Source organism: Mustela erminea, chromosome 16 (assembly GCF_009829155.1).
Source record: "Mustela erminea isolate mMusErm1 chromosome 16, mMusErm1.Pri, whole genome shotgun sequence".
NCBI lineage: Eukaryota > Metazoa > Chordata > Mammalia > Carnivora > Mustelidae > Mustela > Mustela erminea.
Window position 1 is genome coordinate 5,760,757 of NC_045629.1, and position 26,171 is coordinate 5,786,927.

Sequence of the window (26,171 nt, forward strand, 5' to 3'; positions counted from 1 at the left end):
ACTTAGAAAACTATCTTTCCCCAGAGGATGCATCAGAAAGCTCCTCAATGAATGTATGGATAATGTACTGGCCTACTTCCCTGGAGCAAGTGTTAACCGATCTATATGAGCTTTGGCTTATAGCTCCCTTCACCACTGAAGCTGTGCTTTTGCAACACAACCGAAAAAGAGACAGGAGGTAAGTTAAAAGTAGTAGGTAAGTCAAAAAATCCTAGTTGGTGCCCATAAAAGACTGACCAAATGACCATGATGTTATGAACCAATCAGTCCAAACTACTCTCCAAGAATGCAGAAGAATCCTACAGTTGTAAAAATAATTCGAAACTCACATGAACCAGAAATTTTAAAGAAAGAACTATTCATCAAAACACAAAATAATACACCAAAATTTGGAATATGCTGTAACTAAAATATAAATTTCCTCCAATGTGTAACCAAAACCAAATGATGTATCTCAGCCAAATAAAGCATATACCACCAAACTTCTTTTAATTGCCTATAGGTTGACTAAAAATTTCAGTTAATATATAGCAACAGCTTAGCCATGCAATATATGAATAGTTCATTCGTCTTTTCAGGAATTACATGATAACAGGTCATGGGGATCTAACCAAAAGAAGTTGGATATAATAAGATAAAGTTAGAAAATTAAAGACAGCAAGAGATGGTCATTATGCAGATTTTAGGATCAGGATACCAAAAGAAATTCAAAAAGAATTTAAATAGGGAACAAGATTTGCTGCTTGATGGGAAATTTAAAGTGAGACTGTTATTTTATTTTATTAATACTTCAAAATACCTTCTTGTAAGTATATAAAATGAAAATATATGGGATTTTATGTTTTGTCAAATAGCAGTATAAAGCAAAATATTAAGAAAAATAAAATATAGGGGATCTTATTTTAATATTAAAGAAATACAAAAACAAAATTCAGAGTTCATAAATGTTTGCCTTATCAAAATAATATTATATTTGAGGAGAAGATATTTAAAGTAAGTCCTACTTTTAAAAAAACTTTATTCTTTTTTAAAAGATTTATTTATTTTAGAGAGAGAGTGAGAAAGCACATGCACAAGCAAAGGGGAGGGGTAAAAGAAGAGGAGAAAGGGAGAGAATCTCAAGCAGACTCCCGACTGAGCATGGAGCCCCACCTGGGGCTCAATCTCATAACCCTGAGATCAAGATCTGAGCTGAAACTAAGAGTCAGACACTTAACTGACTGAGCCACCCAAGCACCGCCCCTCCCCCAAAAAAACTTTAAAAGAAGATTATGGCATCATTTTAGTTGATCCTATAATAAGTATTTTATTATATAGATTATATCTGCTAAAAAAATTAAACATGGTTGAATAACAGCATCTTGACCATTCAAGTTAAATGTGTTTGTAGCATTGAGTTCAAAGTGGCTCTTTTTACTTTAATAAGTCAAAGATCTAAATTTTTTTTCTTTTATTTAAGGATTGTAGGGGATTATGTTAAGTGAGATAAGTCAAGTAGAGAAAGACAATTATCATTTGGTTTCACCCATATGTGGAACATAAGCAATAGCATGGAGGACCACAGGGGAAGGGAGGGAAATCTGAAAGGGAAGAAATCAGAGAGGGAAACAAACCATGAGAGACAAAGAAATCAGAGAGGGAAACAAACCATGAGAGACTCTAGACTCCGGGAAAAAAAACTGAGGGTTATAGAGGGGAGGTGGATGGGGAGATAGGGTAGCTGGGTGCTCGGTATTAAGGAGGGCACGTGTTGTGATGAGCACTGGGTGTTATAAGCAACTAATGAAGCGTTGAACACTACATCAAAAACTAACGATGTATTATGTGTTAGTTAACACATAACATTATGTGTTAGTTAACACATAACATTATGTGTTAGTTAACACATAATACATTTTTTTATTAAAAAAATGAAAAAATAATTATTTCATACTGTTATGCTGGAAATAAAAAAAAAAAGAAATATTTCTAAATGTCAAAAACTAAAAAAAATAATAATAATAAATAAATAAATAAAATTTGCATGCCTAACTAGAAATAAAATAAAATAAGTCAAAATAATGAGAGCTGTACAATTTCATGACATTGGGGATAAGAATACTGTATTTTTGTACATTATATTAGTATACAATAGACCACATACATTCATTTTTTGGGTATATTCACAAATATAGTGTACACTCCTCTAATTTCCCTAGCATAGTATTTTACAAAATTTTATATAACAATTGTGCTACTAGCAGAAATTTTGTTAGCAGAAAACTCTGGGAAAATGGTTGCATTTAAAAAGCAAAAGACATAGTTGAGGCTGAAGTTGGGGTTGGGAGATGCCCTTGCTCCTCCTCTCCCTACCACTTCCCTAGGCTGGGCTAACAAGACCACTGGGCTGCCAGGGCTCCCCCTGCTTTCTGGAGAGGAATGAGCCAAGCTGGCTCAGTTCTTTCTTGGGGTAAATGGTTTTCAGCCCCAAACCTCAGTCTTGAAAGAAAAAGAAATCTTAAATACAAGTATTTTCATGTTATTTTCAAACCATCCCCATGAATTCTGTGGACAAGCTTCAATCATCTTGCCATTTAATCAATATCCCATTTTATTTTGTTTGGCTAAAGTCTTGTGAGGACTGAAATCCTGTATGTCTTCTCGCTGACTTTAAACCTTATTCATACTTTATTTAAACATATTTATACTTTATGTATGTGTGTGTAGCAGGGTGTTTGGGGCTTTCTAGAGGTTATAGAGTGTTTTTTTTGATTGTCTAGTCATTGGGCAACACCTTCTACAGCTGGAAGAGAAACAGAACCCTTCCATGCATGCTTGTAAGGAAAAACCAGTTAACTTTGTCATAAAACATGGGGTTCAAAGTAAATTGCAGTTATTTAATAGAGCAAGACCTTTAAGTTTTAATGAAAGATACTGAATAGAATGCAGAACCTCCCTCCATGCAGACACTGGCAAAATTCCACTTTGGTTCTCTTTTTCTTAATGTAATGTCAGAATGGAGTAAGTAACAGTGATTGTAAAATACACATGCTTTAAAATTACCTTTGAACAAAAATAGCAAAGGTAATTAATATTTAATTCATGATCCTGTGAATAAATTCAAGGTCATGTGAATTAGCTAGACAACCCCGAGGGAAGGAAAAAGTTTATTGTGGACAACTATATAAAAAACTATTTCTATAAGCACCATGTCCAAACATTTCAAATATCAAATTCCTACAAGCTTGTGATGCAGGCACATCCTTATTAATGAAAATGATGCCATTTGTTTACAAAGTAAAAATCATTAACTAATGATGGAGTTTGGAGCTTCTTTGTTTCTGGGGGTCAGTCACTCCCAGAAACACTCAAACCAGGGCCACATAAGTAAAATCAAGTTAATTTAGTAGAGATCTAAATGGAGATCAGGAAACGCAAATGTCTAATTAGCACTGTAGTGAATAAAGTACAGGTGTCCTTCTGTTCTCTAGTATGAACATTTTATTATCTTTTTCCCCAAGATGTGCATATGTAAACTCACTAAAGAGTGGTTTCTGAATGGGCATTGAGAATGAAGCTTAATATAGGTTTAAAATTTGATGTAAGAATTAAATATTTTTACTTCCAATGGATAATTAAAACTATACCTCGTGTATTGGAAACTAATATAATGACTTCTTTTCTTTGAAATGGATGAAATTTGTGCATAAATAGTTCCATTAGGTATTATTAATATTTGTATGATGATGCAGTAAGAAGGAGAGACACATTATTTTTGTTATCTGGAACAGAGTTTACCAATGCTGACCTTCTTATTAGTCACTGATTTTTTTCCTAGCAACTCCCGCTGTGGTTTCTATTATAGATATTTTTCAGTGTTCAAAAGAATGTTTTTCTCAATTTCAAGTAGGATAGATCGAGTATGGATGTTTAGAATAGAGATGTGCAGAAGGACAAATACTTTCGCTCAAGAGAGAGGGAAAGAGAGGGTGAGATAGAAGAGGCCACAAGGACGGAAGAGGAAGTCAGGGAGGCTGGAAGAAAGGGGGAGAAACTAAGCATGGGGTGGGGGTGGACACAAGGAGCTCATCAAGGATGAGCAGAAATGAAGACACTGAGCACAACCTAAAGTGGGAAAGAGTAGGAGATGCAGACACACCAAGAGGAGGGAAAGATGTGCCCACTGAGGGAAAACAAAATACAATAGATGCAAATACAGACACAAACACAAAACTTCATCAAGTAATATGAGTCATATGGTATTTTTTTGGTTTTTAAATTTACTATTGACAAAAGACTTTTTAAGAGCATGTGGCTGTTTTATGACTACTATCATACATGCCAGTTGTATTTCCTGACATTTACCTGAATGCAGATATTTGGTCCATAAATCTAGGTGCTTTCTTAGTTCCCTAAACTAAAATACTAGAAGCCTACAGATATGCACAAGGTCTTTGCTATGAAAAAGAATTGCCTGATATTTGGAATCCTCCCATTTATCCTTCTCTACTTCACCAGAACATGCTACGAATCATTTCACAGAATTTGCTTCCATGCTGGGTGGGATAACATTTAAAAGGAGGATCAAGGGTTAAAATAGTGAAGTGAATACTGAGATAGTAGGAATCACCTACTTCAATATATCGTTAAAATTATATGTATATAAATGTATGTGTAATGTCTCTGTGTGTGTGTGAGTATGTGTAAGTATATATGTATACACACAGAAATCTGCCAACTGTTTTAGCAGCCAAGTATCCTATTGAATCAGAAATAACTTGCTTTGAAAGGCTGCCCCTGATTTAGAAACACTCTGCTACAAAGAAGCCTACCAGTCCCACACATCCCTTCCTATAACCCAACCCCTTCTGCACGTCCCCGTGTCTTCCTTGCCATGTACCACCCCAGCTTCTGAGGAGCCACTTCCTGGCTACCTCTGTCCCCAGATTGCACCACTGGAGAGAGGCATGGTCCCAGCATGGCTCTACTGTCTCCCAACCTAGGATGCTGTTCAACTTCCTGGCCACTTGCAGGATGCCCCCATATTTCCTTTCACCAGTAGGGTAAGAGTGAATGACCATTTGCCAGTGTCTTTATTCAAATTTAACACACTATCACATAATCTTTTTTAAAAAAATTCATATTCCTATTCAGAATATTACAAAACTGTGCTTCCCTGAAAACACTAAAGCAATTGGGAACCCAGTTCTGAGCCAGAGATTGCTCATTTCATGTGGACAGCAGTGCTTCAGGTCATGGGAGGGCTCAGGATTCTCATTTCACCATTTAATCCACATGTTGGTTGGGTGCACTTCTGGGAGCTACCTTGTAAATCATTATTTACAAAGATGTTTCCATGATTAATAAGTATCATGAAGTTAAAGACCTGTTTGTGGGCTTGGTCGAGAGTGTTGTCAAGAGATCATCCTGCTTTTTTTAGATATAGAAATAAACTGAATGTCAAAGCTTAATTCATTAAAGCACAAAATCAGAAAAAAAATGAAGACATCTGGATCTTACAGTATAAGCTTTCTTCTGATGCATTACTTTTCATTGCTTTTAAAAATACGGAGCAGTCTTGTTCAGGATGGGCAAGTAGAAGTGGGTTTGAAGTAACAAAGGGAATTGACCTTCATATACAGTCAAGGGAAAGCTCTGTTCTTATCTGTCCCTTTTTCATTGACCCCGCTGCCCAAGCCACCCAAACCCAGCAGGCCAAGGACCAGGCTAATGGAAGAGATCACAATTCAAGCTAATTTCACTCATCTTTACAGAGTGCCTGCTTTCTGCCCATAGGAATTGCCTGGGCGGATACATTCTTACCCTTCCAACTCAGGTCAAACCCTTTCCAGTACTAACTGTTCATCTCTTGTGCTCCCTTACATAAATCCATTTTATAGAAATTATCACACTGTGTTTTCATGACCTTTGGGCTATTGCAAACATTGTGAGTTCTTGTCTTATTCCAGTGCCTTCTGTAGCACTCAAAAAACATTTATGCAAAATTTTTCAATTGCTCCTTATATGTGTCAGGCGCTATTCGATCTGGGGATATTATCAATGAAATAAAAGATAACAATTCTTGCTCTCAGAAAATTAACAATGGCATGAAAAGAGACAGATTAGAAACAAGGTAATAAGTAGTTGTACTGTATATTAAAAGGTATTCTTTCTTTTTTTTTCCACCAAAAATAAAACAGGGAAGGAGAAACTAACAGAGTAAAGAGCACCTCACTTTTATATTTGATAAAATATATTTGTAGAGGAAGACACTTTTGACAGTAGGAATATGACTTAGGAATGAATTAGAAGCCAGCTAGAGTAGGCTGGTTTGTATTTAAAGATACCATAGGAGTTTTGCTGGCTAATTAGTCTTGATTTTAATAGAACTAGGGAAAGAATCTATGAATTTGGAAGCAAAGAAGCTGTGGGTACTATGTAAAAATAGTTAAAGAGGATCAACATTAAATAGAAATTCCTTTACAATGAGTTACTAACTACATTATTTACTCTAAAAACAAACATTGGTGGACAATGTATAATATTTGATAACCTCTTGTACTAGGGATACAATGGCGAATAAAATTTTCTTTGTCTTTAAAAAGTTGACCCCAAAAAAGTGTATCAGAAAAGCAGAATTGTATGTGACTAATTAAAATTTTTTAGTTTTTAGTTTTTTATTTATTTATTTTTTGTTTGTTTGTTTTTGAATTTCACCACTCAAACTCTGAACTTAACGGCAAGGGATCTGCTTTCTTTTGAATGGGTGGACAGATGGATGAATCAATAATAAAATAGCTATGATTCAACATAATAAGTGCTTTAGCACAAACAAGAAAAGAAGTGCATTGAGTACACAATGGAAAAAAGTATTAGTCAGCCGGGGAGGTCACAGGGACAGTTCATGGAGGAGATGACATTAATCATTTGCTTTAAAGGATGAGTATGAGTCCCATGTGGGAGAAGATGAAGGAAAGGATTTTCCAGAAATAGACTTAACCGAGTTGAAATGGAAAAACAATAATAAACACTAGCTTTAGGCATGGACTTTTCTTATAGGAAATAGTATGGCAGCAAGATTGGATGAATAAAATGTGAAGATGAAGGTAATTGGAAAAATGCTTTCCAAAAAAAGAAAAAAAAGAAAAAGGAGGTGGGGAGCCTGAGTGGCTCGATTGGTTCAGTGTCCAAATGCTAATTTCATCTCAGGTCTTGATCTCAGATCCCTGAGATGGAGCCTGGCTTTGGGCTCCATGCTCAGCAGATTCTGCTTGAGATTCTCTCTCAGTACCCCTTCCCTCTTCTTTCTCTCTCTCTAAGATAAATAAATAAATCTTAAAAAAAATTTTAAAAATGCTTTCTACAAAAAAAAAAAAAATAAGCAAGGGGAAAGATCATGCAAGGAAAATAAGATCAGGCACAAAGGGAGCCAAGGATAGTTTCAAAAGCAAAGTTGAACTCAGAAAGCAAGAGGTTAAATGTAACTATACTTTGGGATAGGGTTGGGGGTCAGTTAGGTAAATTCAGGGGCCAAGACTGAAAGTGCTATACAGAAGTTTCCTTAATCAAAAAGCCAGCAAGACTCGACATTTCAACACCTCTACACAGTCACATGCTAGCCACGGACAGAACACCCAGAACCCAGCGCTGCTATTAACCCACTGCTCTTCCTACCACATGAGCCAGTCAAATCCCAATTGAGGGTTTGCCTTAGTGTTATGAGAAGTCACCCATTGTGAGGACTGAAAACTCAAGAACACCATGTTTTGTTTGTGGGAGCTGACCCGTCAACACTGTGGGCCATACTTATTTCAGTTCACACTTCATGCAGAAAAAAATATTGCAAGATGTCAGAAACTTTTTTTTTTTTTGAAAACATATCATGCAAGTGAAATGGGACTTCCAATGGTTACAGTTTACCTAAGAGGTAACAGTAAGAGATGAAATATTCTGCCGAAGATTAAAGTCAACCTCCTCCTTCAAGAAGGACTGAATCGAAACAAGCAGTAGTACTGAATAACTCTGTTTCACTAAAGGTGCTCAAGAGCACATTAAGGTGAGAAGATGCCAACCAAAGGAAGCAAACCGTGTAAAGTAAATGGGAAAGTAAACTTCACAAGTAAACTGTGAAGAGCCTGAGCAAGTTTGAAGGAACCTCAGCATATTAGTTACTAATATGTCAAAGTAGCAAGGCTATCATGTGACAGAAGGAAGTTGACAGAGAGTCTGGATTTTGCTTGAGACACAATTATTAAACTTTGGGAAGACACTGGATGACTATGGAGTCACCTACGAAGGTATTTAAAATGTTGTTTAAAAAGCATCCTTATATATTTTCTCTATCCAATGATCTGTGGAAAGTATTTAAAGCAGATTTGGTTGATTTCAAAAATTCCCAAGAGGTCAAAACAAAAACTCACAGGAGATCAAGGCTTGCGCTTTTTGCTACACTACTGTTAAAATTGTTCAGTATGCTGCTACTTTTCATCAAATAGAAATGCAAACAATGGGTTAATAGAAGTCCTAGGTTCTGGGGATTCTGTCAGTGACTAGCGTGTGACCTTGGAGAGATGTTCAAATGTCAGGCCTTGCTGCCTTCTTGGCTAAGGAAACTTCTGTGTAGCCATCATTAACATTAAGCCAAGAATTCATGAACTAAGAAAATCCCAAAGAAACCGAAATATTTGACTTTCTTGCCAACCCACACCATTGAAAATTAGCAACGAGAGGAAAGTTTTTCCAAATAAGTAGTAAAGTCTAAGCTAGTGCTTCTCAAACATTAGTATGCATAGTAGTAGTTTAGCGATCTGTCAAAATGCAGGTTTAGTAAATCTGGGATGGGACTGAGGTTGCATTGCTAATAAGTTCCCAGGGATGTCAAGCATACTGACATTCTGAGTAGCCAGGTTTCGGGTCACATTTGATCCCCAAGCTGGAAGTTATCTCTCCCTGTACACGTCTGTAGCACTTTGCTCTCATCACTCATGGTGACGTCATCACATAACTCCCGGGACTTGTTACACTGATGCCATTAATTTTCCATCTACTGCAATCCCTAGCTCTATACTTGGTGCAGAAGAAGCCCTGAATGAACAAATAGTGAAGGAAAAAATTCATTCCTCAATAAAGAGTGGCAAATACTGCTGTTTAAAAAGATTTATGTTACCAAAAAAGAGGAGCTAAATGGATGAAAAAAATTATCTCTGTGGGTGAGCTCTGCAAACCTGAAAGCACAGTCAGGTAAATCTTCACATGTGGCTGACAGTGGTGGCATTTTGTCATGGTTTTAGAAAATGTCTGATTTCTAGAGACATTCGTGCCTTAGACTCTTTAAAGCCATTGGTTGACATAAACCACCAATATCCTTGTGATACTTTTTGAATGTAAAAATAAAAGGTAAAAAAAAATAAAGCACATTTTCTTGTTCTTATTTTTTTTCCAAGAGATTTTACTCTGGATATTTGCTTAGAAGCTCCATGCTATTTTTCTGAAATACAAACATTATAGTTTAAAGTAGAACATAAACAAGTTGGGGAGTGTTGTTTCATCCTATGTAATCACACCTTTATATTTTATATATATATATATATATATATGCACGTACCTATTATGGTCTGTGCAAACTGGAAAATACACAGCCATTTAATCTTTAAGTTCAATGTTCTCTGAAGGGACAGTACCCTATTGTTGGCCCATTTCTAAATGCCTGTCATCAGCCTCAGGTGGGTGTTAAGTGACACACACACCTCCCACATTGTGAAATCAGTCTTTGAAGTAAGTACAAGGCCCATGGTAGATCATCACCTGGGAGGTAGCGTGTTGAAAGGAAAAACAAACAGAGGAGACAAATATTTGTATCATCTCCTGAAACTTTAATATAGACATAAAATCACATGATCAATTCGTGGAAAAAATCTAGAAAGAAAAGACAAAGGGTGATTGGCACTCCGGCGATAAAGAAAAGGTGCTGGGGTTAGTGGATTATATGCCGACTTGAGTTATTAATTTATGGATAAAGTTCAAATAAATATTTTCCCCAAAAGTGGATGATGAATTGGAACACTGGTGTGTTAGTGTAGGTTCCTTAATCATAACAAATGTCCTGCTCTGCTCGGGGAAAGTGTAGATAGTGGGGGACATTGTGTGTGTCAGGACACAGGGTCTGTGGAGAGTCCCTGTATCTTCTGCCTTCTGCTCAGTTATTCTGTGAACCTAAAGCCACTCTAAAAAGTAAAAAAAAAAAAAGGGGGGGGGCATGGAGGTCGGCATGGAATGTGAGGGCTTGCAGTAGCGGAAAATAATATAGAGGCTGCATCAGGTACTGGGAAGAGTGGGATGTGCGCTGGACCACATACAGGACCTACGTTCTACTTCCCGTTCAGTCACTTACTACTCAGACATCTTGTATTAATCACTTAACTTCCCCCAAACTCGGCTCAGAAGCTAAATGTAGCTAATGTTGTTTGTCCTGACTACCCCTCCAGGTGGCTTGTAAGGATCCAATTAGAAACTACCTATTCTTTCAACCACTCACTTGACACGCACATTTTGCAGGCCCACTCAATGGCAGTTTCAGTGCTAAATGCTATTAAAGGCTACGTAAGCACATAAATGTATGACAGAATTATAGTTAATGGAATTTTCTTGTTACAGAACAAACGCTTTTTAAAATTTCATTCTTTCACAGACCTGTACCCCTGGGTATAAAAATATATGTTTATAAAAAATTAAAAATTAAAAAAATAATGATAATAAATAAATAAAGGGGAAAAATTTAAAAAAATTTTCATGCTTATTGGAAGTTTCCCTAATCTATTTCAAGATACTCTCTTACCCTAGTAAGTACAGTAGAGTATACAGAATGATCTCTCTGGAGTGATTAACTCATCTTATGCCTCAGTGTCCCATGACCAACAACAGCCTGCCCACTACCCAGAGATGAGGATGAGGAAGGCACCCCAAGGTGGACACTTTTCTACATCTAATCCTTATCATCTGCTGCTTTGCTAATCAGTCTCACTTGCACCCAAAGTGGCCTATCATAAAATGAGTTTTCTTTAAGGTGTCAGGCGTTTGGATTCTAATTTATAGGCTTGGCAACAATATTTAGAAACACATATTGCTAACATGAATGTAACAGATACGTTATAAAAGTCTAAAACATGAACTGAGCCCTGCATTTGAAAATCATAGGAATGAAAGGGGAAAAAAAAAGTCTTTGTTCCTTCTTTTATCCAACCTTGTAATTATAGCTACTTATTTCCTTTAACCTGGATGATGGATTTATGGAACTATTAACTTTAGAAATCCACTTCTATTTTATTTCCTTTAGTTGTCATCTCCAGAAATCTCTGTGCAACAAGTAGTTGCAATAAAATCATACTTATTAAAAAAAAACTCTATTGCCCCACCCCAAAATAGGGAAGAAAGCTATTATTAAGTAAAATATTTAATTGATATAAAAACTCTTGTGAATGAAGTAAGATAGAAGAAAAAAGAGAAAGCCATCTAAATCTGTAAGTCACAATTTTTTTCACATGTTGATTAAATGTTTTGATTAAATCTATAGCCTATTGATTACAGACTTTATAAAATACTTAACATTTTAAACTTACAAGAAAATGCCAAATGATACAGTTCTTAAATAAGAAAGAAAGTATATAAAATAAAATACAGTAAAAAGAGACAACCAAATGGTAATTTTCATCAGAAAACTTGCCAACCAATTGGTGAGCAGCAATAAGACCATGAAAGGACAGTGGCATTTGACTCTAATACACTTAAGAGTCTTGAATTTATTTGTGTCTCTAAGTAGTCACATAGGAAAGCCATTTCAGAGGCTAGAATATATTTTCCTAATTAGAGGAAAGGGCCGGACTGGTGTAAAACATTTTGCCAATGCATGAGACAATTACCAATATTAGTAGATGCAACAGCATTCAGATCAGATTAAGGATAATAGTAATAAAAGAAAAGCAGAGATAATACAATGGTCATGATTTAGAAAGACGTGAGAATGCCTTCTCGACATCACCTGTAACCTGGATTGTGTTGGAGGAAAGACTGGAAATGCTAATAAGGAATGTGATTAAAGGTGGGCCTGTGGTTATAAATTGCTTTTTTAATGGTGATGATAGTAGCTGACATAGAGTATAATAAGAAGATGAGAATGTCACTATCAATTTTTATTAGTGTCATGAACAATATACAGTATATTTAAATTAGCTTCACTTGTATTAGTATTTTTGTAAGTAGTAGGTCTAGAAGCAACAACATGTCCAATGCATTCTAAAAAGAAGAACTAAATAAAGTTGTCAATGTTCCCTAGAAAATGGCCATAACTTTTACACCGGGAAAAATGTGCCACATATCCTAAGATACTCAGAATTCAGGCGCACAAAAATTCTGGATTCTAGAGCACAACAAATCTGCAGAATAAATTGGAGGAGCAATTGTAGCAAATGAATAAATTCATACAAAAATGTCAAAGACACTAAAAATACAACCTTCTATATAAATCAGAATGCTTTCCCAAGATTCACGTAGAATGATAGTTCAGGTCTACCCCTGAGTCAACTTAAATCATGTAAGAAACAATTTGGAATCTATTTGGTCTAAGCATGAATATTCTGTTGAAAGTAAGTAATTATAAAATTAAAAAATCAGTTAGTAATTTTTATAAACTTGTTCTCACTAAAGAAAAATAGGTGAATTTGGGTTTGCTAGTGAATTTTCCCAGCAATTATCACCAGCTTTCTGAGTTGGTCTGATGACAAATTAGGTAAAATTGAATATCTGACAAAAAATAACTTGTAGAGAATTAGGAAAATAGGAAATATTTTTACTTTTAATCATAACATTTTCTTTGTTCAAATTCCAGACACCTAAACTGTTGAAAAACAGGCCTTAAGGGTTAAAATATAGAATTTCAAGAATCCAGCTGCTGACAATATGAATAAGCCATTTTTTTTTAATTGTATTCTAGATGAGTAGTATTGCGTATGAGAGAAATCATAGCTTGGGGGTTAAGAGCCTGTCCTGAGTCAGAAGTCTGGACTACTTACTAGCTGTGTAATGTTAGAGTAGTTATTTTCATTTTCTTCATCTGAAAATTGGAAAAACCATAGTTGCTACCTTATAAAGTTCTTGTGAGGATTAAATGAGACAGTAGCGTGATGAAGAATGCTCAAGAGTGTCTGGTACACGACAAGACCTCAATATTCTATTAGTTTTATTACAATTACTAAAGCTAACAGTGTGCTTAAGTAGTGATCTCTATTTTTCCAGGAAGTTTATATTAAACATTTTTTTTTCCTACGGAGTTGCTTCTCTCTGCTAATTCCTCCCTTTTTCTTTATGAATTACAAATTTCTCCTTAAGCCAAAACACACACTCATTCATTTCTTCAAAATTCTCTTTTTCAAGTTATTTTTCAAGACATATCACCCAAAGTCTCACTTCCCTCCCAAGAATGGTTTGAGTCCCTAAAAAGACTGACTGGAGACATAGTCACTTCGAGTTAGGGAAGACCACGAGTTCCTGGGTACCCTGTTTCTGCTTGGACCAGTAGGAAACCACTGATTAATAGGGAAACATCTCATGCACTTTAAGCCCTTGATCACTTTAAACTTCTCTTGATAATTCTATAGGAAACGTAAAGTCTCCAAACAGATAGGAATTTTAAATGAGAGCATATTTAAAAACAAGTGATTAAGCAAGTCAGACACTTCATTCATTAATCCTGTCCTCATATGTGGGTGCCTTCTCCTTTCTGCTCAAGAAATTTAAAATGTAAAATGTAAACTTCTCAATCATGAAATTGAAAATATAAGCAGGACCGGGAATTCCCTACTAACAAATTTCCACAGAGAAGGGCATTAGCATGAAACTTGAACTCCATTCTGATAGATACGTATTCCACTAAATAAGTGTACCAAAACTGTGACAGAATGAATCTTCTGAAACATGGAAATAACTAAAAGAGCCTTTTCTTTAGGAAATCACAGAACACAGTTGCTTGGAAAAATAGCCATGTAAACGTCCATGGATACAGTGTAAATTTCAAAGTGTATCAAACGCTGTTACACAACTTCCTGTTTTCAAACATTTCCCTGAGGAACACATATAGACCATTGTTGTTTTCAGAAAGGTGAAAGTGGATTAAATGGTAGGTGTGAGACTTGGTTTGCAATAGCATATAAAGGACAAGGGACAAAGGATTCATCTTGCTCCTGACACAATTTCTCTAAAAAATATCACTGATACAAAATATGTATGTCAGCATGTGTTTCCTTAAAAAAAGATAAATTACATCTTGAAAGAAACTCTGCAAAAACAAAACAAAACAAACTCCACAATTAATTGGGGTTTATTCTGCAAAACCTACGATGATGGAATTTCCATAACATTGTCTTAGGTACATTAATAGTCTCTAAGGTGAAAATGCATGGACACACCCACAAACCTACTATCTTCCAATGTCTACAGTTAAAAATTTATATGATAGAGTTATCTAATTATTTAAAACAAAAACTTGAGAACTTGGGACTTGGGTCATTTTTTAATCAGGCTCACAGATGACAATTCAGTTCTTCACTCATTACCAGTACACAAACCAACCACAGGCAAGGTATGGACACAAAAGTGGCAAACACTCCTTGGAGGGAAGTGGGAAACTACATTATAGCAAAATGTTGTGTTTTGTTATCAAAATGGGAGCCCTAATTGTTTTGAACCAATTATGGGTAGTTTCTCCCTTTCTCTTCTCCTTTGCAACATAGACAAATAAGCCTGTTGGCTTATTCCTCCTACTACCACAGGGATTCTCAGGTTTGAAATGTACAAAAACCTTCTAATAATTAAAGCCAACTGATACTATAAAAAGTAACATGGGACAAATCTTACCTGAGCTCCTGAATTAGAGAATCTATTGGCACTGTTGACAAAAAGAAAGAAAAATCAGTTTAATTTTGAAAACTGTATGACTGAAACTTCTCACCCATCTAAAAATAATGACGAATAAATGGTTAATACAGACCCCACTTAACTTCCCACTGGGTGAATAGATTATTTCTGGTTCTGGTTCTTTGGAGTGGATACCAGTGGGTAGATGAATATGATCCAGAACAGATGATTCAGGGTTTAGTGACTTAGATGACTCTGGGACCTTGCATTAATGGATTGGATTTTCCAAATACCTATCTTTAGAGATTCATTGAAAACTTACAAGAACATGAAGGACTTGAATTATTTTTAAATCAATTTTATTGTTCATATGAAATGTTTCAAAATAATCCTAAGCTGACACTTCTATTGACATTAGACAAGTATTTATACAAAATGGAAAGTGGATGCATCCCAAGATAAAATTCCATAAATTTCATATGTATAGAAAGAGGAAAATATGCTTTAGCCATGCTAATATCAACATGGTTTTAAAAATAAGAATCTTGTAAAAAAAAAAAAAAGCTTTGATTTTTTTCTGACAAGTGATGGGAATTAAAGAAGTTCATGTTTATAAATACCTGCCTACACAAGGATAAGCAGCATATTGAGAAAGACAACAGGTGGTTTTAAAGATTACTCATGACACACGAGAAACAGTTGTTTCATTTCTAGAAGAACATTTTGGCTCTATTTAAGGGTGTATATTATGTGCCAAAAGAATTCAAAGTACAAAAAGAATTGCAAATTAAAAGACCCACATTTTAAAAGTATGCTAGAATAGTGTGCTTTTAGAAGTCAAAAGAAGGGATTCATATTCAAACACAGTCCCTAGAATGCTGGTATTTATGGCAGATGCAAGTTTATCCTAAATAACAATACAAATCATTTTTTCCCCTTCAACTTGTATTCTATTGAGAAGTTTGCGGCATAAAAATTTAATGTTTAGAACTACTGCATTCCAAATATTAGGATATATGATGTAATTACTTTAAATGTAACTTGAAGTAAAACTGGGCACTACCATGGTATGAAACTACTGTTTGGATAGAGAACGTTCCTGCATCTTGTAAAGCACTATTCTGCCTTTCGGTTGTCATAGCTAATGATTTTTACTGAAATGGTTACATTTTAACTGAAAAAAGTCATCCTGGAATTTACTAAAAATTTTGGGATTCTGGACTTTACTCAAACAGGCATTATTTACCTTGACTACAAATAGAAACATAGCTAAGGAAAGCATTTCATCTGATTAGCCCACTTTCAACAGTAAATCTCAAAAACCCTTCCTTAGCAAGGCTAACTGGGAGAAGAGTCAGGTGGGGAATGGCTATCCAGAGTGTTTTCAGAGGCTATGGTAAAACTACAGTTTTCCATTTAGAATTAAGGGTCACAAAAATATAGCTAATTATAATAAAAGTTATTTTCCTTAAGGGGTATTATTGCCAGTCAATTCTGTTTTCCAGATGTTTAGATCATCAAGGGCCTGTTTATATTTCAATATTACATTACCATCTGTTGGTTACAAAAAGAGAAGGATAACCGGCAAGTTAAACCTTTCAAACGTTACTTTGCGGAGCTGCCGGAAATTCCCAGCAGGGACAGGCAAAAAACAAACATCATCATTTTACTTGAACTAAGTTTAGATTGGGAGCCACTAAACCAGATAACATAAAAATCAAAATCTGCTTTGGCAGTAAACTAACAATTCTGTCTTTTCCCTTGACCATTAAAGGTCACTTCAATAATTTGAAGGTCTCCATGAAGCATTCTTCCCTTGCTGACCCTTATGTTGTTTTGCAGGATGTTTTAAATCTACTCATGATTGCCATTTTGTAAAAAATAGCATCACACATCATTGGGACTTTTCTGAGTCCTTTAGCTCCTGGTTCATAATATTTTGCCTCTCAATGCCATGATCCAATGTCCTAGCTTGATTTAAAAAAAAGAAGCCCTGAGGAAGTTGTAATGATTCTAACTACACATTAGGGACTGAGTACTGGAACTCCCATATTTCATGGTGTGGTGGGCACGGTGTCATGGAACCTGCTTGCTAACTCACCCTTGGTTCCTTTAGAGCGGGTACGCAGTGTTTTATCTTCAGCCTCTGCATCCATCTGTAACATGAACACAAAGTCCTGAAGTCATTCCTTTGACATTGACCAAATTACAAAAACATGTCCTTGCCAGTTCTGAGGGTCATAATGAAAAACAGAGTAGTCCTCTAAGCTCTTGAATAGCACCCTGCCTCGGCAGGTAAGTAGCTGCGACTGCTCCTGCAGTCCATGAGTTTTGGAAATACTTTTATAGATGCTGAAACCAGAGGGAGCAGTGAGAAGAGGGCAGATGTCCTTGTCCATAAGTGTTTGCTAGCAATTCAAACATTTCTGGCATTAAAAAATTGAAAGAAAAAAAAAAGGATTGTCTGATTAACAGTGGTTGTGAAGTAGACAAAACCTCAAATGCCAAACAAAAGGTTTCAGACTAATTTACTAAAACCTGATTCTAATGCAATGTGCTTTCTTTTCAGGTGTGGAGGTTTTTAAAATTTTTTTACTAGACCTTGTCTGATATGTACCTCTTTCTACTTCAGGAAAAGTAATTCCCTGTGTAAAAATGCAACATGAAGGCCAATCACTGAAATGCCCCCATTTCAAAATACCACTGGAAGTGTTAATCATCAAATGACATACATTTACTTCCAGAATTCCAGAATAAATATTGGTTCTAATCATGCAAATCTGTGAGGAAAGTGAAATTTGAGTGCTGCATGTGTCTGCATCAAACTCCCTAAAACATCATTACTAAATATCTTAAAAGTAATCAAATAAACTATTGAAAGAATAGAAAGACTTTAAAAAGCCTGCTGTTTTTGTCCCTCTGGAGATAGTCAGACATGACTACTCCCATCGTTTTCACTAGAATCTTCCAATAATGTCTAGTTTAATTCACCTTTGCACATTATCAGAAGGAGTCCTTAAATAGTGAGAAGTTATTTTGCTTGAAAATGAGAAGCAGGCAGAAGGTGCTGTCCGTGGTGCCCATCCTTAAATCCTGACATAGCGTGTATGTGGTATGACTGCAATGTAATGGGAGGCGCATCTCTGCTCTCTCAGGCTGAGTTGTGATTGAAGGCACTGACCTGCCATAGACTTATAATAGGGGAGCAGGTGTGGCAATGATGGACTTTAATTTCCTTTAATAAACCTTTTATGTGCCACACTTTTACTGCCATTCGACGCTCTCCAAGGTCCTGCACATAATAGGTTCATTACTTTTGATTACTATAGTCTATTGAGACAAACAACTCCAGAACACACTATATATTATGTTCAGTTAAACCAATATAGACTATTTATCCATTGTGCATTTTTTCACCTGCAACACTACAGACAAAATTAACGACAGCTCTTGTAAGCTAAAACTATTAAAACCACCAGTACTCTTTTGTCATCATTTCATAATAAACACCACACCAATCACTGAACTGTTTTTTAAATTAGCAAACAAAAAGTGTTCACTGCTTTTGCTAAGCTGCAGTCGCTTAAGTCTAAATAAAATGGTCCATCATTATGAATATTTCAAAACGACATAATAAAAGGAAACAACAATAAAAGAGAGGTGATTTTTTTTCCTATAGATTTTCCTTCTTTTAAAACCACATGTATTTATGACAGATGCGACATTGCCTAGGATTAAAATGGCTTGGTTTACTCAGGATGGTGAGCACTGTTTTGTGAAATCCTCCTCCTCCATGAGTATCTCTGTTGCATATAAAGTGGCTCAACTCAAGCAAACTCCCCTCCATGTGTTAAATGAGTAACTCGGTTAAGAGAGATCAGCAGCAGGAGGATTAAAACAATGAAAAACACCAACTATTTCTGAGGAGACTACTCCCGTGGGTGAGTACCAACTCAACACAAGTCTAATATTTTCCTGCCACACAGGTGCTATGAGCTCTCCCTAACCAATATGAAAAATCTCTCCTGAAAGGCAAGTGAAGATTGAACTCCATGAGTTTCTTTACCAAAACTGAAATACAGGTTGCAAACAGTGCCAGCAGGTACATATAAAAGTTTTAGAAACCTACTTAAATGTAGCCTTCCTTATAACAGCTTTAAGACTAATTCTATTTTGCAATTCAGCTATTCCCTTGGACCTGACGGGTCTGCAGCCACCCCATGAGCTGCCTCCCCCATAAAGTCATTGGAAAGAATGCATAAATATTCATGGACCTCTGCTTGATTATGCTTGGAATGCTAGTCTCATAATTGCATTTTGTGGCGCTATTGTCCTCTTGGTGGTACAGCATATATATCCTATGTAAACATTTTAAAGACTGGTAACTCATAGAGCTAAGTTTTCAAATTTAACTTGTGAGCCAAGTTATATGAGTGAATTGGATTGAGATCATAATATATAATCCATTGATTTCAAATTCTTTCTGTTTCACAACCAAAGAACAATAGAAGTTACTAAGTTCAGTGTTGACTCATGTCTGATAGCTCATTGAGGAATAAGAAGATCAGAAACCTAAAGCAATGTGCTTTCTTTTCAGGGGTGGTGGAAGGTTTTAACATTCATGAGATGGCTTGCTCTCCTGACAGATCTCAATCTGAATATAAGACTTTGTTTTCTAAAACCTTATATACGGGAGGAGAAATTTCTAACTATTCTTTTATATGGACTATTCTTGTGGATTTTAGTAAACTCCCAATAATTGGACTTAATTTTTTAAAAGTCAAACTTCATATTCAGTGAGTACCTTTTGCTGGGAATGGTGCATTAAAGAGATTTCTACCTCAGTGCATGGGGTAAGTATGGCAGGGCAGGGGTGGGGGTGAAATTCCCATTCTTTAAACTTCTTCCAGACCTATAGAGAAGGCCCATGCTATGGTGTGATTCAGTAGACTGACCTAACTAATATGTGCTACAATATGGGAAACTACACTTCTCACTGGGAACATTTTTTTTTTTTTTTTTCTGTTGTAAGAGGAGACTTGATCATTTTTACTGCGGAAGTCCCAAATGCTATTGACAAGTCTCTAATGAATCTGGCAAATCTTTTTTTTTTGAATCTGGCAAATCTTAATGAGTCATTTCCTTTCTCAAAACAGAGATCTAATTTCCTTAAAAAAAAAAAAAAAAAAACTGTTCTTCTTGAGGTTTCTTAGAACCTTTGTTTATCTCATTTTGTTGTTTATGAATGGGAACAAGTCAAGATACTTTCTGGGATTCCTATAATAGGTTCCTCCTGGCTCTGATAATCTACTTCTCAATAGAGATAAAATATTAAAAATACGTTTTGCCATTTGTTTTTCCTAATCTCAAACTACTTTAAGAAAATTCACTTAACCTATAAGTATGAAGATTTTTATGTACAAATATATGAAAAGGAGAAAAAAGTGGTTCTTACCTGGTATTCATAATAAAGCCATGAAAAAAAATTTACAAGATTTCATTCTCTGGGAAGAGGAGTTAATACGAGGAAAAATGGCAAGAGGGAAAGAAACTTATGAGATAAAGAAGGCAAAGAAGTGAAACTTGCAGGAAGGATATGCAAGATCTAATAAGAAGTAAGTAGATAGGTAATGAAGAAGAAAAATGAAACATAAAAATGAAATTAAACTACTTAGTTGTATTTGGAAACCTGTTACTTAACATCCTTATATACTTGCAACCTATATTCAGGTACCCATTGGAAATTCCTCGTTGCTTTTAATTGATCATATTTTCTTACTGGACCTCACATCAGGGGCAATCAGCAGATCTCCTGTCCACATCACCCAGTGTATAGATCAGGAGCCTTCCTCTGAGCTGAAGAGAAAGTCCTGAAATTGTTGGTTTGTAGAAAGGAGAGCCTCAAGGAATAGGACACAAAGTTTATAAAATCAATTTTGTTTTCAGTCACACAAGCAAATTACTGCTATGTGAGGAAGTTTAGTTCCCTTTGATTTTATTTTTTACTCAAAATCCTATTTAAACCTAATGGTTAAAAAAAAAAATTCTCCAAGTAAATATTTAATCATTTCTTAAAAACTGGATAAAAAAAATATCTCTTGGTGATGTTGAAGTTTTATTTTTCCTTTCAACAGAACTATAGACTAGACTGGTGTCCTAGATAGGTAAATAGATAGATAGATGATAGATAGATGGATACAAATATGTATGAGTAATCTTGAATTTGTTACATTAATATAAAAAGTCATAGTGATCATAATGTTTTGAGCACAACTTCTCAAAATCCTGATACAATTAAACTTCATACTCTACTTACACATAATCTTATGATGGTAACTATCTTTAATTTGAGAAGTCCTTCACATACACTCAACTTGCAATAATTTCCATTTATAACAAGATTTCATTGTGTTTCCCTCCTCAGAGTTTGGGACTGGCAATGCATTTTTGTAGGTTGTGCCACATGACTCTTGTTAGATGTCATTTCAATCCCAGGGAACACGTGGCAATGGAGAGAGGAAGCTCTATGGCTGCTGAGAAGAGGTCCTGGGGTCCTCTCCATGAGGAGTCTTTTATCCTCAGTGGATGCTTCCTTTACAAAAATCAATTTAAAAAAAAAATAACAAAGAGAAACTCAGGAAGTTGGAAAGGGCTAAGCCCAGAAAATGAAACAACTGGAGGATGCCAGTATCTTAGAATGAAATTTGGCCAGATTGAAGAACAAAGAACCTTACACCGAGTGCCCTTTCTTTTGCTGATTCTGGCATCATTTTCTTTTAAATACAGGTTTGGATCAGCCCAAAACGGCAGCAAAAGCTGTCTCCCTCTTATACAGGGAATGGATGGGGAACATGAGTTCTAATACGAAAAGAATAGTTTTCTTGTTGAGAGAATATTGAGATGGAATGTTCAAGTATTTGTTTTCTCTCTTTTAACCCTCTTTTTACTTTTCTGGTTTTATTTTCATATGTTTCTTATTTGCTCAGAAAGAAGACATCAAAAAATGAATTTTAAAAAAATGTAAACTAATAAAAACTGGTTTTTTGCATCATTCAAGATATTATATTAATTTTCTCTACCTTCTCTAAGTCCTTTATTCTAGAAAAAATGAAAATTTTCTGAACCCTTTATCTTTATCCCTGATTCCAACTCCCTGTTCCTACTTATATGTTTCTTATTATACTATCTTTGGTTCTGCACAGAAAGCTAAGGAATAGAATGATGTGTCCCCTTTAGATTTAGAATACCTTTCTTGTCTGCCCTAATCTTTCCCACCCTGACAAAAACTACACCTAAGGAAGAAACAGACTCAGTCCACCATCAGATCAAGTGCAGTTCTCTGGAAAACTCTTCTTTGTGAGAGCCAATTTCATTCCCATTCCCCTTAGAGGAAGTGATTCTCACAGGGATTTCCAGAGTCACTTGGAAATGCACTCCAGTAAAAGAAATCTTCGACCTGAGACAAGCTTGAGTCGCTTTATAAGGAAGTTCGTCTATTTTGAGTTTCATTTTTCATTTCTGAGTTGTCACTGCTTTGTCGACTTCATCCTGTAACTTCACACAACTGGCAAAGCTGAATATAAACCAAAGCCATATGTTTGTGTCCTTTTGCCAAACGACTCCAGCAAATAGTTCTATTATTCCCTTAGGTAGCCAACGTGTGCCAAGGATTTCTATTAGTCGCCGTACCACGGCCTCTGAGTCACAGCTTTGTGATATAAGGGGGCAATCGCCAGCTTTATGTTTTAGGAGACTTTTTGTGTATTTTTTAAAATATGCCCGGTTTAAAGACAATGTGGGTTAAATAATACCCTAAAAGGGCCTTAAGAATTTTTTTTCTTACTGATATATTAAGATGTATGTGTACAAATATGTAATTGTTGGAAGACAAGCTACTTCATATAGAGATAAATTATTTTTAATAGGTTTTTCCCAAGGACAACTTAATTCTTTACTTTCCAGTGTTTGTAGGAATTAACTTCAGAAGTCATCTACAATGCTTTTAAAAACATGCTTTTAAACTATCTCTTATTTATTCTTAATCCTTCAGTAAACTGATTTCTAATACAAATGAATTTAAATGTATTTTTAAAGACAATTTTAATGCTGAAGCTTTCTTTAGGGGTAAACATGTATGAATAAATAATATAAACCAATCAATATGCAAAAGGACTCTACCTGTTTAATATTTTTAAATATTAAAATGATCATGCTTCTGACAAAATTCCAAATCCAAATTCAGCACTATCAATAAATTCCTTTCAAAGCAAATCCACCAAGTGCTGTTATAAAGGAGAGCTTTTATATAAATGCCTTGATTGGATACATTTTATTTCAACACAAAATGTTGCCTTACCTCTCTTTTTCTTCAGGTAACTTGTCTGCCAACTTGGTTTGCCCTGCTTTGTCAAAGTGACAAAATTTCTTTGTCCACCTCAGTGAGAAGTCCTTAAATTCATTCTATTAAGATCAAAATTAAAAGGAGGAAAGAGTATAAAATTAAACAGAAGATCAGTAGTAAACAATGAAGTGAACAATAATGCATTAACACTTTTACCTGTAATCTGGTTGGGCTCTACCATAGACAGAACGAAAAATTGTATACTACAATATCAATGAGAAAAAGACTTTTATATTTTTAAAGGTAGTCAAATTCATTCTCATCTTAATTACTAAACTATATATGTATATATTACGTCTTCAATTTGGTAGGGAAATTGGATAGTATTATCTACTAGTATTTTTACTACTATCATTAGTATTCTTACTTTTAACCACCAAAAGAAGTTCAGACAAGATTTGGAAAGTACTCTACTCAAGAAATCACAAAAGACAGGTTCAAAATTCATCCTGTTCTTGTTTAGAGCTCTCTTGAATGAGACTTTCATATAATGCTCGTAATTCTTTTTGCCAATATTTTATCTTGCTTTTCATAGAAACGATTTACCCTTGTTTTACTCTGCATTCAGACATACCACACAGAGCTGCTTCACCTTTATTTTGTCCCAGGAATGGGAAGAGAATCTGTCTTCAGACCATTTGGCCTTTGAGAGGAAACTTTGAAATTCAGCATAGTACATTCAGCATCCTAGAGCAGGACTATTTATACAAATATCATGTATATCAATGCACATCTAAAATGTGTATATCTGGCAGTTCTGGTATTTTAAAACACAAGCTACCAACCTTCCTTGCAGAAGATTTCTATCTTCCTGTATTTTACCCCTTGCAGTAGATTGAAGTGCGTGGCTTTTTAACCATAGATTTCTGTATTGCTTGTAAGCTTTGACCAGACATTAAGCAGCTCTTCTTCAACTCAAGTCATCAACTGTTCCTGGGGAAAAATAGGTATAAAACTCTCTCAAGTGATAGAGCAGATTATTGAACATGATGTCAGAATTGGAAAGGGGCACAGGAGCTTGGGAATTCTTAGTTTGTGTTTGAGTGCAACTGGGGAAAAAAAAAAAAAAGTCATTCTGTACAAATGGCATTTGGCTGATTCTACTTCACTCTCAGTTCAGAAAGAGTCCCGAAGCTTTCCACCTGCCTATTCCCTTTTGTTTGCCACACTCTAACCTAAAACAAAAGATCCTGGAAAACAGTCACACTGGTGAGCAAAGCTCTTTCTAAATCCTGAAAGTAATGGCTTTTTGTCTAATACCCTATCGTGTTATGTATTTATTAGCAATACATTTTCCATTTATTTTCTCAAAGATTGCCAATAAAGAACTGAATCACATAAGGGAGTAGCTGTAAACCCTCTGAGTTCCCTAATGTCAAACTCATTAGCATCCGAATAAGCACACAGCAGCACATCATCTGCACAATTGCAATTTTTTACTACTTTTAATAGCGTTTCTCAAAGGGCTCATTTTCAACTTTCTTCAGTGGTTAGTTGGTTCTCAGGGGAAAAGTAGCTTCCTGACGCTCGCAGCTTCCACTCAACAACCCGGCCGTTTGCTGTCAGATGCATCAGCCCTCTGCCCTAACCCCATCTGCTGTCTCTCCCCTCCCTAGGGAGGAGAGTTAAGGCAGCACAGCTGAGATCAACTTGGAGAAGTGCGCAGAGGGCGCCAGCAAAATATAAGTTTAGAAATATGATTTGACACAAAGGGGCTCGAGAAGTCCAAGTACACCAAAATACAAATGGGAAATTCGAGCCCTTTAGAGGCTCCCCATCCCATGTGTCTATTATTAACAACTCCACCCCCAGGCCCCCCTCCAACCCCGCTTTTTGGAAACACACTCTTGGCTGCTACCAAAAGGAATCTTCCACAGAAATTGGTTCCCTCTGTTCCTTACATGTGTCCTATTAGTACAGCAAGAGAATACCTTTAAAAACCCACTTTTATTAATTGCCATACTTCAGTCTCTTTCACTGGTCTTGAATCATTTTGTAAAACTTCAGGACTTGCTAATATATTAATAGAAAACAGACATTCTAGAACTGTTAAGACTTGGAATCTTGACCAAGTTCCCACAACTGGCAAGACCATTAGTTCTAACCCCACTACCAGGATGAACACTTTTTCATTAAAGCTCACATTTTTATGAAACGGCAATCTTAAAAGATAAAACCAGATGACAATTACCAAAGTGTTAGTAGCCTAATGGGCTACACGGTCTTCAAATGTGCTGTCTAATTAAGACATGGCTTTACTTGTTAAATGGAGTCATCACAAAGTACTTCATTTGTCTGCTTTACTATATGCCAATAATTAGGGCCTCTCAGTTCTTTACAGCTGCTTCATGGGTGACTACTTGCTTCTGAAAAAGACAGTTCCTTCAACCAATGATGCATTAGAATGAATCTGCTGTGTTATTTTTTAAAAGGGTATATCAGACTATGTTCTATTGGCAGTCTGGGGGTGGGAGGGAGTGAATGACCTAAAGTGATAAGATGTGTATATCAGTCGTATCCTTATAGAGAGAACCACAGATGTATTTGTGGTTCCAAAAAACACAATATATATTTTTTTAATCCTCTGAACTACACTCAAAGTAAAAAATCTGATGATAGAGCCAATAAATTTAATAAGAAAGCTATGTCACACTTGTAGCCCTTTAACTAATAACTAAAAGGAGCTCACCATGACCACCAATCTCTTTTTGGAATTTCTCACCAATGGAACCAGAGTGTTGTATTTCAGTCAGGATGGAAATGTATGGCAGGAACTTCTCGGAAGTTTAAAATGTTAATACAGGCTGCAGAGACCACTCTCAGAGTTAGTTTCTTAAAGAGTAAGATAAAAACAGAAGAATGCCAGCATATTTACCCTAGCACTGTT

At 35.7% G+C, this 26,171-nt stretch overlaps 1 protein-coding gene across 3 annotated transcripts in view; it reads right to left on the bottom strand.

Moving 5' to 3' along the window:
- Positions 1–23,341, bottom strand: part of ST18 (ST18 C2H2C-type zinc finger transcription factor) — a 103,561-nt gene extending 80,220 nt beyond the window's left edge. For all 3 annotated transcript variants that reach the window (XM_032316460.1, XM_032316461.1, XM_032316459.1), the window contains exons 1-3: positions 23,240–23,341; positions 16,985–17,039; positions 14,884–14,914 (exon numbers count right to left, since the gene is read on the bottom strand). In XM_032316460.1, coding sequence (XP_032172351.1) covers positions 14,884–14,914; positions 16,985–17,039 — 86 coding nt within the window. In that variant the 5' untranslated portion in view covers positions 23,240–23,341. The remainder of the gene's footprint in view (positions 1–14,883; positions 14,915–16,984; positions 17,040–23,239) is intronic.
- Positions 23,342–26,171: the final 2,830 nt, after the last annotated feature.